Raw genomic sequence first — 18,166 nt, 5'->3', positions numbered from 1 at the left:
GTTTTCTGTAATGTGTTCCATTATTTCAAATGGTGTTTTCTTCTTTTGGTCACAGTACTATTTATGAGCTGTGATTGCACCTATTTTTGTATAAGCGCCCATTTTTGTATAAGCAGGGGAAAGGTATGATTATTTTCCATGTATGTGTTTAGTTGGTTAGTATTATCTAACCTAATAGAATGAGTGTATGATAGACACACAGCTTCACTATAGAAGATTCTGTGATCCTTTCATAAAAAAGTTGCAAGTCCTTATATGAAGTTCATTGTAGTCAGCAGAATCTTTTTCCATAGGTGTCTGCATTTGGCACTTGCAGAGCTGACAAACAGCTTTACTATTTGTGTGAATATTGTGGGCAGTCTTGATACAGTTGCAGGTGAGGGATCCTCAGTCTGTAGCTGCATCAAAGCTGCTGTTGGATCCACTGACAAAGGCACAGTAATAATGGCACTAACAAAAATCCCTGTCAAAGCTTTGGATAAAGTTGACAGTCCCCATTTGGCAGTAGTCAGGCAGGAGCTGTTTTGCTGAGTACATCCAGAGAGGATTTCCAAGCCATTACATAACCTTTTTCTAGAGAAGGGAAAGGTCTTGAGAGGACTTGAAGGAGTTGGTATTCTGGAATATGTGAATTGCATGTGTCCAAGAAGGCATAAGCTATACTAAGAGCAAAAAGTTGAGATACACAGACTGTCTCATGTTCACAAGGCTTAGGGAATCTCCTGCTCACATGGCATTTATATTGCTTATGGATCTCATGTTCCTGCTGCTTAGGTGTAGACTCTCTGTGGCTGGTCTATAACGGAGAGATTTAGTTGAAGTAGTCCAGAGGATCCACAGCAAATCATCCATAACCTAATTTCTGAGGAACAGAAGAGACTGGTGGGACTAAAGCAGGCACAAGGAGGTTTGTGTAAAAGGCCAGAGGTGTGTAAGACATGGAAAAGTTTCATCCTACTAGAAAGAAATGTCTACATATAGGTGTCTGTATCTGAATTTATCACCTTATGCTCTTGTTAATGGGGTATTCTTCTTTGGCATGAGATGTCTCATCCCGAGATAATTGTTGAAGTGGCTCAGTTGAATCTCAAGCAAAAAAATACTCATATCAGTCTCTCTGACTGTAAGGGGAACAGGGATAATTTTTGTGTAGCTGTAAATGTCTACACTATAAACTGCTTTTCTTTACTGTGTCTAGTTGCTGCAGAGATTTTTGGAAAGAAACTCTTGCAGATCTGGATATCAAACTTGCTAGGCACATATGCTGTCAGAGTTGGCAACAAATGAGATAGTCAGACAGAGTTTGATTATGGGGTGCCATCCTGATGGCAGATGAAAGCAGGGATGTGTTACTTCAAGGTGTAACTGAGGGAAGAATGTTGCATGGGAAATGTTGTGATACCTCATTCGCTCCCTGTGTACTAACTTGTAGGCTTATGAACATCTGTATTTGGGAGCACTGGAGTTTATGTCTTTTTTGTGTCTTGACTTGCATGAAAAATATATGTATCCTCTGTCAGTTCAAACATTACTGCTATCATTTGCTGCAGAAAAAGTTTGGAGAGAGCTCACAAAGGTACATTATCCAGTGTTCCAGAGGATGCCTGCCTACTTGCCTGTGGTAGTTGAAGGCATTTAGCAGTGCTCAGCCTACCATGCTAGATTGCCCCTGAGTTTAGGTGGGTGGAGTTCTGTGAGAAGGGAGGCGGTGACTGATGACAGCAAGCTATTTATTGTTCTTCACAGCAGCACCATTTTCACTCAGAGGACCTTAGGTCAGTCAGGAGCCTCCCACTCCATAAGCCCTGAGAAGCTCCAGGAGGCTGACACCAGTGAAGCATTGAGGACCAGAAGAGTCTGTGGGTAACCTGCTGGAAACCAGGAACTATCTGTGGTGTGACCTTACCCCAAATCTACCCGTAACAGTGGTCTGTCAGTGCTGGTGACATCTCAGAACCCAAAGAGCTCACTGCTCTTGTCAGACCTGGATGGATGAAGTGAAAAGCAAGTTCAAGGAATAAGTACTGCATTATTACATTGAATAAATAGTAGGCAGCCGTTTTTGTTGCAGATAAAGTAGGATCTAAATTACTTAACACCCATGGAATCTCTTTTTTCTTTTTCTCCTTTTGGTGTACTCTCCTCCTCAATCTCTTTTCATATAATCTCTGTTTTATTATATGTAATACTGGTAAATTCAGCAGCTAGGTTTACTTGCTGATTGCCAGAAACCCAGCTGCCACTGGAAGTTGGGAAGGTACCAGAATCCCTGCAGGGAGAGCAACAGGGGACTCTGCTGCTCTGAAAGGTCAGGGTACCTTATCAAGACCTAGGTATTACAGCATCTGTGGAGGGTCACTAGAGGTTGATTACCTTATTTTTTTTTGTACCATGGAACACATTAGGCTGGAATGACTTATCTAAAATCTTATAACAAGGCAGTGACAGAGCTGGAAATAACCCAGATGCAGGTGCTATTTGTAACATATTTTCCGCAAACATCACTTTATTTGGACAGGTTTTGGTCCAAATTTTGCAAATTTCAAAAAATAAAATAAAAATTTCTGCATTACCAAACTTTTGTTGTCCACATTTGATTTTAAATCCAAGGATGTCTTCTGATGTTAGTACTCATCACTTTTTTACATCCACCTTACATGTAGTTTTTAAATTTTCCTAGCTATAACTCTACTGATTCTAAGTTGTTGTAACCTACATTCTGAAGAAATAGGACAGACTATGGTCCAATAAAAGCAAGTAACATGAAGATGTAAGAAAAAATGTCTAAAGCATGGTGGGAACCACTACCATTAACTTTATGCCTTATTTAGGGCACCTAATTCTAATTCTTTTGTATGTAGTGATACCAGTTTAAAATCCCTTACATTCCCTAAGACTGAGACAATCTCTAAGATTTTAGGATGCTTGAAGAAACTAGCAAAACTATTCCAGGCTTCTGTCCAGAACTTATCTTTTGTACTTCTACTTACATTTGATGGCCTAAAACTTAATCTGCCTTATTCATCATCTTCATCCCCTATCCTTAGAAACAGCTTAGCCAGAACAAATAGTGAATGTTCTACAGAAATGGGTTTAGACATTAAAATAATCTGTCCTGTCTTTTCCTGTGCATCTGGAGTTACAGTACTGTACTATACAAAACACAACTCTATTGTCATAGAGGTAATAAATAATACTGTGTGTTAGGCTTGTGGATACAAAGTGAGGGTTTATGCTGTCCTCTAGCAAATCAGAGAATGCTAAAATGTTTACTCACAAAAGATGTCTTGTCTCGTTTCTCCATACCTGATCTTACATCAGCAGTTATGAAAGTAAAAATTACTTCTGTGGTTTTACACAAAAAGAGAAATTCTGCAAGAGCAAATTTAATGCAATTTTGACCACTTTGTAGTCCTTAGAATCTGCCACATTTTCCTCACCGCTCAAATTATTTTAAATTATAAGTAGTTTTGCAAAGCTATTAGCATTATTTTCTCAGCTCACCCAAAGTTTTTGCAAGACTTATTATCTATGATGAATCACATCTTTTATTCATATAGTTATTAATGCATTAAAGCTGTCAGGTATAATTTGCTGCTTTTTCTCCTTTAGATTCAGCATGGTTTCTGAAAATAAGCTAATTTAATAACTAGGGAATCTAAGTTATAATCAAATTTATTATATTTACCAGACTTGAATTTCAGATGGGATAACATTAAAAATGTGCTTCTAGAGGAAAGAACAGAATTGCCAGTGGGCATTGAATTTGCAGCCTGAAAAATATCTAAAAATGTTGTGATCCAGGGTGTTATGATGATGAGAGGAGGAAGAGGAGGTCTGTTTATCTGTAGTTTTTACATGTCACAAACTGGAATGAAGGTTAGAACCCCAGGCCAAAGCTTCAATTTAGGGGAAAGAGTGTTTTCTTTTTAGATTATCCAGTGACTTAGAGTGTACCTTTACAACATAGCCCTGCAACTCTGCCTACAAATCTCTAAATTTCTGTTAGAAAGGACGTGCTGTTCATGTGCTTGTATGAGCACTTGCCACTGTACATGGCGTACAAGACGTAATCCCATGAATTCTGCATCCACCAAATTTCTGCTGAATTCTGGATGAGGTTTGTGCTTGGAAGGCTTCTGGATCAAGGTTTATGTCAGGAAGTGCTGAGTGGAAGGCCTGCTCAAAACCAATCCAAAAGAAACACAAAAAATGAAGTCTTTTCTTGTAGCTCATGTTAGTCTCCTCTGAGTCTTGGTCCTCCAGTCGTCTTAACCAAGTTTGTGGTACAGATTGTGTTTTATTTATTGATATATGTTAAGACAGCCTCTTATTTTGGGATTGTATTAGTTGCATTTGTATTGTGGAGATTTCTAATTCCCAAAGGAATCTTTGCTTTTTGTCTTTGTGTACGCAATTTAAACTGAAGCAGAGGTTTTGTTTTTTTTTTTTCCCAGGGACTTCTACAGACTTTCAAATATTTAAAATCTGAAATTATGTTTCTTAATGGTTTGTCATCTGTTAAAGACTGCTGTCTGTACTAAAACAGGCAAAAGAGTTAAACGAGGATAAAAAAGAAGTGTTCCAGAGAACCAGTATATCATGGAGTGTTCCTCTCCTGGAGGTACATTGCCACTTAGAAATCACTGTGAATAATGGTCACACAAATACAAGGAAAGACAATTTTAAAAAATGACTGAAATTTTGCTTAATGTTGAAAAGCTTAATTAAGGAAGAGCTTGAGGCTTCAGCATTTCTATTTATCATTTTCTGCAAAGGGGATTTTCTCTGTGTGGATGTGGTACACTATTGGCATAACACAGTAAGTCAGCTGTTCATCTGGCTCTGTTGTAGTTCTAACCCTCCACAGCTGAGAATGCTCATGTCACGAGTGGGAGGAGGAGAATATTAGCCTCTGGCTAATTCAGATGTCTGTGCTATGATGCAGAGCCCTTGGTGCTGAAGGCAGTTTTGACCAAGAGGTTATGGCACAGAGGCCATAGCTGGTATGAAGATACAAGGTCTTGCTGTAGAATTCCGTATTCTTTCAGTCTTTGTTTTACACACAGTTCTTTGAGGAGTCTCACAGTTTGAAGATGACAAATTTAGTAAAAAAAGTTGAAGAGGATCTTATTGTTGCAGAAGAAGAGCTAAATGAACTTTTAGTAGAAAGGTAGGAACACGATGAAATGTCATAATACCCACTGCAAAGTTTCTGGGTATTATTCTTAAGAGCAAATGCTAGAATTTTGTGCTAAATGCTCAGTGATTCAGAGCTTGAGGACACAGTGCATGAGTAAGTATTTCTTGCCTTAGTCATCAAACAGCCACATTAAAGCATGACTAAGAAGGAAGACAAGGCAGCAGTGAAATGTGGAGATGATGAGATAGCTCCATACTGATAGCAGAACTGGAGATGAGATCAAAGATGATTGAATTGAGTTGAATGCACCTTGCTCAAAAAGTAAAGAAGCAGGGAAGGGTAAGAACCTTTCAATAGTTATAAGCAATCAGAGGGAGAAAACAGACCCCAGAAGACAAGATGTAAAAACAGCTCACGTGACACGGTAATCTCATAGCTTATGCTGTCAGCAAAAAGAGATTGGATGAGTTTCTGCAGACTCAACAGTACTTGCCATGCAGAGGCAGTCAGTACTATTGAAATGCTGAAACTGATGGGAACCAGCTAGGCTGTCGTGACTGGGAACAGACGTCCTCCAAAGAGCATGAGACAGCATTCTGCAGCGTGAGAAATCCTTGCCTGTCAGTCTAAACTGCTGGCTTGCTTAGTGGACTGGGACCTGTATCTTTCATGAGCTAGGAATTTTGCCTTTTTCTTCATTACTGTCTGTAGATACCTAGTTTGGTTCTCAGTGAAGATGGAACAGTCTTTTTTTTTTTCTTTTTTTTTCTTTTTTTTGTAAATGCAGCCTAATGGATATTAATTTTCAGCAGTTACATGTATTCTAAATATCAGCATGAGGAGGAGCGAGGGTGCCTGCATTTGTGAATATATTCAAGAAGGAGTACAATGTTGGGAGCTTTTCCTCTCCAGCTCAGTGTGAATTAATGTTTTGTAATGTTCTGGGCATATCTGACCCCAAGTTGAGCTGTTTATATTCCCCCTTGGAGAAACGCTGCTTAAGTTCATGCAGTTCTATACCATCAAGCAGTTGAAACTTGAACCACTTGCGTGAATCTTGCCTCAGGAGCTTTGAGGTTGCTGCTGAATATTTTTGGCCTGTGGACAGAGGTAGGATTTGCATTAGCAGCCTCTCAAGGGTGGCTGAAGTCTTGAGGGTCAAAGCAGCCACAATTAGCCCTAAGTCTCTGAACACACAATAGCTCTGAGCTCTATGTCTGTGCTGCCCATCTAAAAAGTAGGGGAGGAGTCAGACCATTCTGTGTTTAATGGGAAAAGGAGTAAAGACTGTGATCTCCATTCTTAAATGCTGTTTAAAGATGTAAAAATGATCAAATTTTACCTTCTACTCAGGAATAGCTTATCTAAGGACTTGAAAGGAATTGCTGGGAAGGCCAGTTACAGGCAGAATTTAGTATTGAGCTTTGTCTCATGGTGTATATTGCATGCTGTCATGTTGCCTGCACCAGCTTTTCTCCTCAGTTTGCTTAAGAATCATGTGAATGAAAAGGTACCAAGAATTAAAAAGTACTATGCCTATTAGCCTTCTTGGCAGCTCGTGTCTGTGGCTACCCAAATACTCTAAAGCAAAGATCATAGCTGCATATCCATGAAATAGGAAATCTTTTGTGATGTCTGTGTATCCTATGAAATAGGAAACCTGTAGTGATTAGTCTGGGTTGACATAATTTTCAGAAGGGCTGATGTGGTATGAAGTGGTATAGAGTAAATTTTAAATGAAAAAAGTGCCACATATTAATGGAAGTGTGATCTCACTACAAAAGGATGAGGCCAGGAATTTTAAACAGTGGGAGCTTAACCTCAGGCACTGAAATCCTTATCCTTACTTAGGACATAAGTAATTAAATAGTTAAAGACAGGAGTCACAACAACCTCATACAACACTATAGACTTGGGGCAGAGTGCCTGGAAAGCTGCCTGTTGGAAAAGGACCGGGGGTGCTGGTCGACAGCAGCTGAACGTGATCCAGGGTGTGCCCAGGTGGCCAAGAAGGCCGATGGCATCCTGGCCTGGATCAGCCCTGGTGTGGCAGCAGGAGCAGGGCAGTGACCGTCCCCCTGTACTCAGCACTGCTGAGGCCACAGCTCCAATCCTGTGCTCAGCTCTGGGCCCCTCACTGCAGGAAAGACATTGAGGGGCTGGAGCGTGTCCAGGGAAGGGCAACGGAGCTGGGGAAGGGTCTGGAGCACAAGTGCTGTGAGGAGCAGCTGAGGTTTTTTCACCTGGAGAAAATGAGGCTCAGGGGGACCTTATCCCTCTCTGCAGCTGCCTGAAAGGAGGCTGTAGCCAGGTGGGGGTCAGGCTCTTCTCCCAGGTAACGAGTGTTAAGGTGAAAGAGAACCGCCTCAAGTTGTTCTGGAGTAGGTTTAGAGTGGATATTAGAAAAAATTTCTTCTTGGAAAGGGTTGTCAATCATTGGAACAGGCTGCCCCGGGACGTTGTGGAGTCACCATCCCTGGAGGTATTTAAAAGTCATTGTAGATGTGGTGCTTAGGGACATGGTTTAGTGGTGGTGGACAGTGCTGGGTTAATGGTTGGATTCAATGATCTTAGGGTTCTTTTCCAATCTAAACAATTCTATGATTCTGTGAAGAGATCTTAATGAACCTAATTTTCTCCAAGTATTTCCTGCAGTTACTGAGCACTCATGTAAGGCATCTTCAGAGGTTTTGAATGTAATTGGCCAAAAAGAGACACCAATGAACAGTTCTGAGAATCTTAGCCCTTCAGTCTTAATTTAGGCTCTGATTTTTGAATATTTGCTCTCATAAATGCATAATTTAAAGTTATTTCAGTAATGGAAGTTTTTGATTCTTTGCTCTTGAAGAGAGACTCCACTTGTAAAACATCCTTTTTAAAAGGCTGACTTTTTTCAAAGCATGTTACCAGTATAGTTATTTTCTGAGTGTGACATTTGTGTGTGTTATAAATGAGTGTTTGAGATCACTTAAAAAATTGCTTAAAATTCCTTAAAAGGCTTACAGATTTATTTTTACCTTTCAGAAATGTTAAGAAATAAGCTTCATTCTCACTATTCATAGACAACTCTAATGCCTAAACTTTTGAGTTGCATTGAAGTAAAGTTTCAAAGTGAATTTGAAGGGTTTCAAAGACTCTGCACTATATAGACTTTGCTTAAACTGAAGGAAAATGGAAAAATATAATAATAATAATAATAATAACCCCCAAGATGTTCTCTTGTCTGAATACTGTGCAAAGATGCTTTAAATGACTAGACAAAAAATTATGAAAGCAGCATATGACCTAAATTATAAATAAAATATGGGGACTACTGGACCAAAATCTGCATGCAGGAAAAAATTTTATGACAATCAAATCTACAGAGAGGACTATTCAAGAATGTTTACTAAGCCCTCAATCCTCACACTTTTACAGTTGGGGGTCACATATTTTGAGCACCTGAACTGCGAACAGTGTTTCCAGAAATTCACTGCGTGACTCTGCAAATGTTTAAGCAGTTCTTGGATCTTTGACTCATCTCCCTGTTCTTGGTGTACCTGGATTTTGCTTTCATCTGTCCTTCTGTGGTGACTTCCGCAGCTTCCTAATTATGTAAGCTGTGACTGAGAATGGCCCACAAATTCTGAGTGTTTGCAGTGATGAGCCATAAAAGAATTTTTTACCTGAGGGAATGAAATACTGAAATTTGCTTGTTTTGAATTTGTATCATTGTTAAAGCTCCAGCAACAGAGTGGTGCTGTGGTAGCTTACCTAAGGTGTGAGTTTCCTCCATTTTTTTTTAAAGAGCAGTGTTTGCAGCGTCATCACCATCATTCCACTGGAAGACACAACCAGAGAACATCTAGTCTAGAGAAGGGAGCAAGCCTACAAGCTTGGTATATCAGAGCTCTCCTTAGCAGCCCCCAGTAGGGCAGCAGAACCAAGTTCCCACATGCAGAGCTGGAAAACTCAGATGATTACGAGAACACAAGGTATGAATTCCAGAAAGTTCAAGCAAATTCCTTCTGCTTGTTCATATCAAGATTTATACAAATAGCATAACATGAGGCTTGGCAAGATAATTTTCCTTCAGTTTTGCCATGTGTTTCTTCACAAGCCTATGCCCTGTTAAAAAAAAAAAGCAGGATACTTAATACTAGTTGTCTGCCTGATGTCTCAATGTTTGCGTGCTTAGTTCTGTTGGCTGCAGTGCTACTGCAGTAAAGACAAGGTAGTCACAGCCAATTTGTTCATATCTGCAGAAGTGAGTTCTCAGTGCTTAGCTGTGCAATAAAGTCAGTCCCTGAGAATCCCTGACAGTAATTGTCATTCTCCTCCTCAAACCTAGAGCAATATTTAAAGCAGAGGAAGCATAGGAACCTCCTGAACAGTTTATTTCCCCATTGCCTGACAGTGATTTCACTGCAATGCCTAGAAAAAGCAAAGTAGTTCAGGTGACACCTATTTCTGGCATGAAATCCTAGTTGTGGATTCCCAGTGCTGATGTGTTTTTCAGACCCTCTAATGAATTTCTAAGCTGTCCTGGAATGACAGCTTCTGGGAGGGTGACTAAAATTCCTATGGTGGATTTCAGGTTTGCAGACTTTGATGAAATCTAAACAACAGGGTGGGAAAGCTGTTTTTTGTCAAGAGCAGCCATGAAGGCAGAGAAGCAAATCCTTGTTAGTAGAGAGCTTTTCATCTCCTTGATAATTTTTTCTGAGAAATTAAGGGTAGGATATGGAAACCAGCATGAATTTTGAGGATTGGGGGCAAAAGAATGGAGACTCTTTTCTGTTCTGCTCCTCCACAGGGAGGAGATATTCCAGCTATGGGTAAAGATACAGCCTGATCAGAAGTGTTTTGTGACCCTCATAAAAGCAGTGCCTTGAGATCCAGAGAGAGGCAGGAAGAGTCACATTGAGGGCCCTGTAGTAGCTCAGAACCACGGTTAGTTTCTTTATCCTTCTCTGGTAAGCATGAATTCACTTATTTTAAACCTAGAAGAGACAGCTATTACCATTAACTCCCTGTGTAACAGCAAACATGGCTAGTAGCTGTTCATGGTAAAGATCTGGAGTAGAAAAACTCCTTATCTGAAATACCGTAGACACACATCACAGACATTTCCAATTCTTCACCAGCAAATAGGACACTATAGAAAATAATTTTGGTAGCTCACAACTGCGTATGAAAAGATAACACTGATAGCACTTTGTACAGTGTGGTCCCTTCTCTTCCCCCTTCACCTTTTGCCCAGTTTTTTATAAACTTAGGCTGGGCAAACAGAAATGGCTTAAACAGAAGATGGCAGTCCTCTGTGGGGAATGGCTTAGGAATCTTTCAGTCCCTTGGCTCCCCACAGCTACTGACTTTTCCAGAGCTTTTCCCCCTTTCCTCCCCGTACAAAAGGGAACGGTCTCCAGTCTTGCTGTCAAAGCAGTAAGTTCGGGAGAAACAAGCAAGATTCTAGTCAGAGATACTTTTGTCTTGGCCAGCCAAAAGGAAAGCATTATTATATATCCAGGATAGTTGTTTAAAGCAAATAGTTATATTCTGTTTCTTCACATTACTGAATCAGAGTACAGTTATGTACTGTTGAGTTGTTGGTGAAATAGCAACAGAATGGTGAAATAGCAACAGAATGATTAAGAAAATCACCACGCAAAACCATGCAAAATATGTTAGTTATCAACAAAGTAATTGGATAGCATTTAAGCAAATGAAAGACACAGGCATGCAAAGGATTATAATAACTGTAGCAGAGAGTGGAGGTTTCCAAGTGACTGCATTCCAAGTGACCCAACTATATTTACTACCAGCAAACAGAGGACTTTCTCATCACTGCCCTACCTCAAGAAATCATGAGAGGGGATGGTGACCCTAGAGGTATCAGTGATCCTCCAAAAATTGAAAATTATAAATGAGAGTGAGAGTAGGAAAACTTTAGAGAGGAAGAAAACAAATTCTGAATTCTTTTAGATGGCTAACAAGCTATATTTCATAAAAAGGATAACCTTTAAGCCTGTTGTGGATCAGTGGATCATTTTTACAGTCAGAGTAAAAATGCAATATATAATACTGAAAATAATTATAAATTGAGGAGGGAGAAAACATATAAAATTGATTTGCAAAATGGGAAAAGTGATAAAGTCAAGCTGAAGTCTACAGGAAGAAAGTCAGTCACTGCTAGTTTTTAAAAAGCCATGTGAATTTTCTAAAACATTTGTAAAGCAAGCATTCCTAGTGATAATGTATGAACTTCTGTTAGATGGAGTTATTATGCTTAAAATAATGTAGGAAAGGACTAAGTTTTTATTGATTTGGAACCAGGAAGGAAGAAAATTATGGAGATGGCGATACTGAAATATTTTCTAAACTATTAGCAGAAAAGGAGAATTCTTAGTAAACACAGGCTATACAACTTAAATAACTGAAATTATGGTGTGTCAGAACACCCCATTTGAGCACCGATGTCCTTCCTTTCCCAAACACGACCTCCAGCATCACTTCCACCCCTCTCAGCTGTGGGCTGATGCAGAGCTGCCTCCAGGTCTCTTCGTGGCCCGTGTCCAGCACTCCCTTGTCCGCAGTGACTGCTCCCTTCTTCAGCAGCAGCAGGCACACGATGCTTGCCCAGCAGTTGGGGTGCACAGCCCCGTGCTCCCCTTTGGCTCCCCATCCTTAGCTGTGGTCGCAGCTACGGGGTTATGGTCAGCCACCAAACCGGCGGAAGGAATCGCGAAGACGAATGGTGTCTCTGTCTGCCCCGTTACGGTCGTGCCCATCAGCTCTTCGTGCTGCTGGCTGGGTCCGTGGCTCTGGGTCGCTCTCGCCGCAGCTGACTGAGCGGTGCTGCCGGCATCCTGGACAGGCGCTCAGCTCGGAGCGCTGCTCCCTCCGTGCTGCCCAGCCCGGCTGCCCGGCTCCCGCAGCACAGCCCGGCCTCAGGGCACGGCCCCGGCCCGTCCGCCCGCGCTGCCGGAGCCGTGCTCCGGGGCTGTCCCGGGGGGAGCCGGCCTCTGGCAGAGCGGGCCGCGGGCTCCGGCCTGGCACGGCAGCGCCGGCCGGGGGCACGGCGGGGCCGCCCCGCTGGCTTCGCCCGCTAGAGGGCAAGAGAGCCCCGCACAAGCGCGGCTGCCCCTGCCCCGCAGCCCCCGGCCCGCTGCGCCCGGCACGCCCTGCCCCGGCGGGGTCAGCGGCGCGGCCCCGTGGGGAGCAGCCCCGGGTGGCCGCTGCAGGCCTGGGCTCGGGGCCGTTCGGCATGAAATGTCCTGGGTGGCCACGTTGCCGTGGAGGGAGAGGTAATCCCTTCCATCGGGAAAGCTCTCAAGGCCTTTGGCCGTTCCAGAAAACGGGCATAGAGCCATCACGGAGCTGGCACGGACCTAATCCGTCGGGGGACGGCGCACCGGGCTGCTGCCGCGCCTGCCGCAGCGCACATGGAGCGGTAAGTGGGGCACGCACCCTGCTCCTGCCGAGCTGGGCCGGTGCCGAGAGGCACCTTCTCCCTGCCCAGCAAGGCGGTGGGGACCTGGCTGCTGTCTGCAGCTCCAGTCTAGCACTGGTAAGTAGCATGGAGCCGATGGTCAAGCTACGTGTCTTGGTTGATGTACGAAGGCCGCCTCATCTTTCAGGCAGTGAGCTGTCTAAAGAGGAAGAATATCAGCCAAAGGAAGAGCCCCCGGGATGCCCTGCAGCCTGCTGACAAATCCAACCGAGACTGCAGCTACAACTGAGCGCCGACAGTATCGGAGCATGAAGAAGGCAGAAACTTCGGAGGAGGCACAGCGTGTGCTTGGGCAGGGAAGGTGTACAAAGCAAAGCACTGGCCGTGGCAAAGAGGTTCTCACAGTTCTGCAAGCCTTGCCACACAAATTGCTTGCCATGTGGAGGCTTCTGCAGTCACCTGCACACATGGCAACCCTGATTTTCTCCCTTTTTCTCCTTTCAATCAGTGGCACTTTGGCTCTCCAGCTGGAGGGTCATGCAACACAGTGGGCAATAAATTCATTACTAAAATAAGCAGATACAAGCTATGTAAAAATAAACACATCACAGAAATTTCATACATGTTTGGCAGCTTTCATACTTACATCACCCTATCTACTTTCAAGTATCACCAAGGACATGAATTCAAAAAGACTGTGTTGACACCTGTGTCAATGCACTTGACTTTATCCTAATAACTCCCTCCCTAGGATGATCACAAAGACCATATCCTGTCAGTATTTGTTTATGTGATTCACTGATTCCTGTACACTGCAAAATACCATAACACCATTAAAAGATATACCACTGTTGCTGTGTATTGCATGGTGACACTGACACTGGTGTTTTCTTGGACTTTTCCATCTAAATTGCATGTTTTACACTACTCTGGTGTGAAATTTTGATGAACTGTCCTTTTCCTGCTTAATTCTGGAATTTTTATAGGAATCTTTTTGGTCATAAATACTGCTACTTTTTTCTACACTCTCTAAAGTAAGAAAGTAAATACATTCCTCCAGTTTAAATTTTCTGAACTTGTAGACATTTGTTTTATTAATCCAGTTAACCTGAATCATATGGCTTTTTGTTTTGTTTTGTTTTCTTTTCACAAATGTTTTCTTTATTTCCAGTCAATCTAATGTTTGATAATAATGACTTTCAGTCATTTTTCATTGCTGAGATCACATGAGTTTTCTTTGGAGTGTAAATTTGTGTAGCTGTATTAATAGTTTAGTGCCCTCACCAGCCATTCTGGGGAAATGCTCAATCACATGTATAAGGCAGCAGGTGGGATCCATGCAGTTCTATCTAGACCTCTGTCATGTAGAAGTCTACATCTAATATAGGCTCCCTCCATACACGAGGAAGAATTAAGCATCTTTAACACATGAGTCATGTCATCCTAAAGTAGATGCCTAGAATAGGTCAGATGATTTGTGTCCTAAAATTGCTCCTATTTCTCTGTGTTAAAGAACAAGTCATTTATATCTTGATGTTTCAATTCTAGCAGCCTCAAGTGAGATGAGATTAATTAATAGTCATATCCAGGTTTATGTCATGCTTTGAAATACCCTGAAAATTCTTATTTGTCAAGCAAGCTGAAAATAGCATTACTTTTTATATTATTCTCCATTTATATATAAAAAAGGCTTTAAAAAGTTTTCTGCCTCAAGACATTTTAGTAAAAATGGCAAATGCCTTTTGTTTCATGGGAAAGTCATAACACCTCTCTTTTTAATAACTAAGTCTTTCAGTTCTCTCTCTGCAAGGTTGGAAAATAAATTAGTTAGATACATTAAAGGTCCAGAATAAGAACCTGCTCTTGGTGAAATTATACAATATGGGGGGAGTTAAAAAAAAAAAAAAACACCAAGAAAAAACTGTTTTGGCAGGCTGGATTATTTTTTAAATGACATTCAAAAATGATACGTGAAAAGATCTTTTAAAACTAAACTACGTGGCAGAGTACAGGTGAAACAGTTTTCTTTTAAAAGTGTCATAATATCTAAAACCTGATAGAGGTGTCACACTAGTGTGGTACATGTGAGGAGAATGTGTGCCAGGAACTCCTCAAGAAATGCAGGATCCTTCTGACCAGTTCTGCTCTCAGGAGTTAAAATCCTGCATAAAGCTGATGAGTAAGCTCTTGATGACTCACTGTGGCAGATGCAGTCTTTAATTCCAGGAGGGTATAAGGGAAGTGGGTGTGAATCTCGAGTAGAGGGGAGCTAGGGATGTTCCTGCCTCAGTGTCTTGGGGATAAAAGTGTAGGTTTTTAAAACAGCCCCAGCTATCAGCAATGCCAAACTTCTGTAAGGGGTAAGTTTGACATTACACATCACATTATGTGAAGCAAGGTTGGAATACCACCTACTCACAGATGGGTATGATTTTGGGGATGTCCTGCATAATTCATGTGTGGCTTTGATACTTATGAGTAATTCAGACATCAAAGCCTCAACTTAGATAACACTTTTATAACACTAAACTTCCTATAGCAAATAACCTGTAGGCTTTCATTTAAGTCCCTTAACAAAACAAAACAAAGCAAAACAGAAAAAAAAGGCAACTATTCCAATACTTTCTTCTTCACTTATTTTTTCATAAGGTAAGCTGGTGTGAAGTACAAGATAGAAAATACTGAAGCCTGAAATAGAGAAAAAAAATCTATATAATACTCTTCACTGGAACTAGAAATGTAAATTTAAAGCACTAGAAAGAAGGAACCTCTTTCCTTAGAGCACACCAAATACCAGGCCCTTATGGTCACTCGACAGTATTCCCCTCTGCTTTGCCAGTGGCACAAACCTTCACTTTTCCACAGTGCAATTTTTTAACAAGCAATTTTATGTTCTCTTCCAAGTTAGCCATTATGCATGGAAAAATCTCCCCATTAATAACCGTAAAGCTCCTTTATTGTTCTCCTTCAAAACTCCTTAAAACTTCCTTCTGACACCAAACACTTGTCACCGGCTGAGCCTGTTGCTTTTTATTCTCAAGGCTGTTTTTCCCTTATCCTTCCCCCATGGGTTTGTGCTATACACCTGTTGTCTTTCATCATGGGTTAAGATCATAAGCTCTTTGGGCATAGACCATCTCTCTTATTACATGTGTCTACAGTATCCGACACAATGGAACTGTGAGCCCTGAATGGGGCCTCCGGGTGCTGCCATGATCCACTTGATAAAGAATGATGATTTTTGACATGGTGAGTTCTGCAGTTTTTCCCAAGTCATTCTGCAGTTGTTCACGCTGGTATAACCAGTGTGTGAGAGCAGTGTCCTTAAATCCTAAAAAAAAAAAAAAAAAAAAAAAAGGATAAATGCTAAATGCTTTGGAAGTATTTGCTAGAGAGCAAGGACTTTACTGCTTTGGTGTTGGGGTTTTTTTTCTGTTCCTGCATATTGAAATGCATGGGCTGACATGCAGCAACTCTTTCTTTTTGTAGGTTTGTGCAGAACTAGTGATGTGTCTGCTCTGAAGCTTCTGCATCCTGTCCTTCAAATTGCAATAAAGACTGTTGGAGTCAAATAAAAGGGGGAGGGGAGGGGGGGTGGCTCCTGCACCACTGGCATGAGTCAGTTCCCTAAAGGTCTGTGTGGATTCAGGACACAGCTTTTCCTTGCTGCAGTTTCCCTGCTAGACATGGAAACTAGTTTCTCTCCCTCCTCTTGTGTTTAGTCACATTGGCAAGCGGGGGGATGCAGGAAAGCTGTACCAGCCAGAGCTGGACTGCTGCCTTTTGTGGTGGGGAAGGCAAGGAGAGCCACCCCCTCCATCACATGCCCATCGAGCAGGAGGACATGCAGAGTCGATTATTTTTAATTAACCCCCTTGCAAAATTCTCCTTTTCTAGAGTTCTCTTTCCAGGCTCCATCAGTGACCTTCCTGGACCCCGCTACCTCAGTGGTGCACATCATCATTCACACCATGCAATCTCTTCCCCCGGCCCCCAAGATATTATATTTCTCCTCCTTTTCTCCCTGCCTCTCTCTCTCCCCCAGCATTCCCAAATGAGCCTGTTTTTAGGTTTTGTGCTCAATTCAAGGGGCTGCCAGAGTGCCTTCTCCCTCGTGCAAGGCTCCGCATCGTGCCCAGTCCTTGAGCTCTGCTCAAGAACGCTTTTGCAAATGCAGGAGACCTTCTGGCCCTTTGCTGATTCACACAGCTCTTTTTGGAGGGCAAAACCACAATAACACCAATTCTGGGCATCATAAGAAGAAACAGAAACCCTCTCTCCACTCCCCGAATCTCTGCCGACAGTTTTAAATAACTTCATTTTGGGCGGCGGGGGAGGGGTTGGGGGCAAAGAGAACACGTATTTCGCACTGCACCCCTGTCTCCCCCCATACCACCTCCTACTCGCTGCTCCCTTCCCTCCACCGTGCTCTTACAAACTGGGGCCGAGCTAGGAGCCGGTGGCTCTTACAAACTGGGGCCGAACCGGTGGCCCGCGGGGCGTCCCGGGTGGCGGCAGGGCCCCGACTCTGCCCGCACCAGCAGCGGCATCCCCGAAACTACCCCCGGCAGCGCAGGGGCAGAGCGGGAGGGCTGCGGACTGCCGGGGCGGGGGGCCAGAGTGGAGAAGGCAAAAACTGCTGCGTGGGCAATACTGACCCCCACCACCCGCCCCAGCTCCCGAACTTCCCGCGCCCCGCCGGTTTGCCCACCGGAGCTGAGTTTGAACCCCGCTTGGGACAGCGGCAGCCCGGTTACCTGCGGCAGAGCGGGCCGGGCTGCGGAGCGGTGCGGGGCGGGCTCGCCTCCGCCTCCCCTGCGGCGGGGCCGGGCCCCGGGCCGAGCTCGGGCTGGGCGGGCAGGGCGCTGCCCGCCCCGCTCCCCCCGCCAATGTCAGCGGGGACTCGGGCTATGCGGGCATCTCCCGAGGAGCCCGCTTCCCGCAGCGGGCGGGCGCGGTATATTTAGCATCGCGTCGCTTTATTCCTCCCCCAAAGTTTCGCCCACTTATTTATTTATTTGCCGGCGAGCGCCGCGCTGCCGCAGAGCAGCAAGAGCCGCTCCGCGCCGTGCCGAGCGCTGGAAGCGGCTCGGTATTGCAGCAGGTAGGGCTGAGCGCTAGGACCTCGGAGAATCCTTCCAGCAGCAATCAGGACTACCTTAAACCCAGCCCAATGCCTCTTCCTGCGCCACTCTGCGTGCTGGATGGAGATCCACAGTCAAGAGCTGCAGCTCAGTGCTGGAGTACAACATTTCACAGGGAGCCCTGCAGAAGCAACACCTGTTTCGAGCCAGCCAAGAAAGACACAAGCACTTGTATGTTGCTGCTTTGCTTGTGGATCGTCAATAATCCTAAACCAGTGGACATCTGCTGAGCCTCCTGAGAATTCTGGATAATAGATTTGGACGTCAAAAGTTTTTTTTTTCCTTTTTCTTTTTTCCATTTTTTTTTTTTTTTTTGGATTTATCTCAGCCAACAACGTGAGATTTCCCCCCTCCCCCTTTGCAGGATTCATGCTGATGTATGCAGTCTGTTATAGAGTAAAAACAGCGCATGCCTTTCTGGAGTCAGAATCCATAAATCCTGACGTA

At 43.3% G+C, this 18,166-nt stretch overlaps 1 protein-coding gene across 1 annotated transcript; it reads left to right on the top strand.

Annotated features, from left to right (window-relative positions):
- Positions 1-11,876: 11,876 nt before the first annotated feature.
- On the top strand, positions 11,877-13,298 carry LOC121341984 (translation initiation factor IF-2-like). Its single transcript, XM_041416020.1, has 2 exons — positions 11,877-12,575; positions 12,763-13,298. Exons 1-2 carry the CDS (start codon positions 11,877-11,879, stop codon positions 12,862-12,864), a joined length of 801 nt encoding a protein of 266 aa, XP_041271954.1. The 3' UTR covers positions 12,865-13,298.
- The last annotated feature ends 4,868 nt before the right edge of the window (positions 13,299-18,166 follow it).

This window comes from Onychostruthus taczanowskii, unplaced genomic scaffold (genome assembly GCF_017590055.1).
Source record: "Onychostruthus taczanowskii isolate IOZ18803 unplaced genomic scaffold, ASM1759005v1 scaffold50, whole genome shotgun sequence".
Lineage (NCBI taxonomy): Eukaryota > Metazoa > Chordata > Aves > Passeriformes > Passeridae > Onychostruthus > Onychostruthus taczanowskii.
This window is presented reverse-complemented; position numbering and strand designations above follow the sequence as displayed.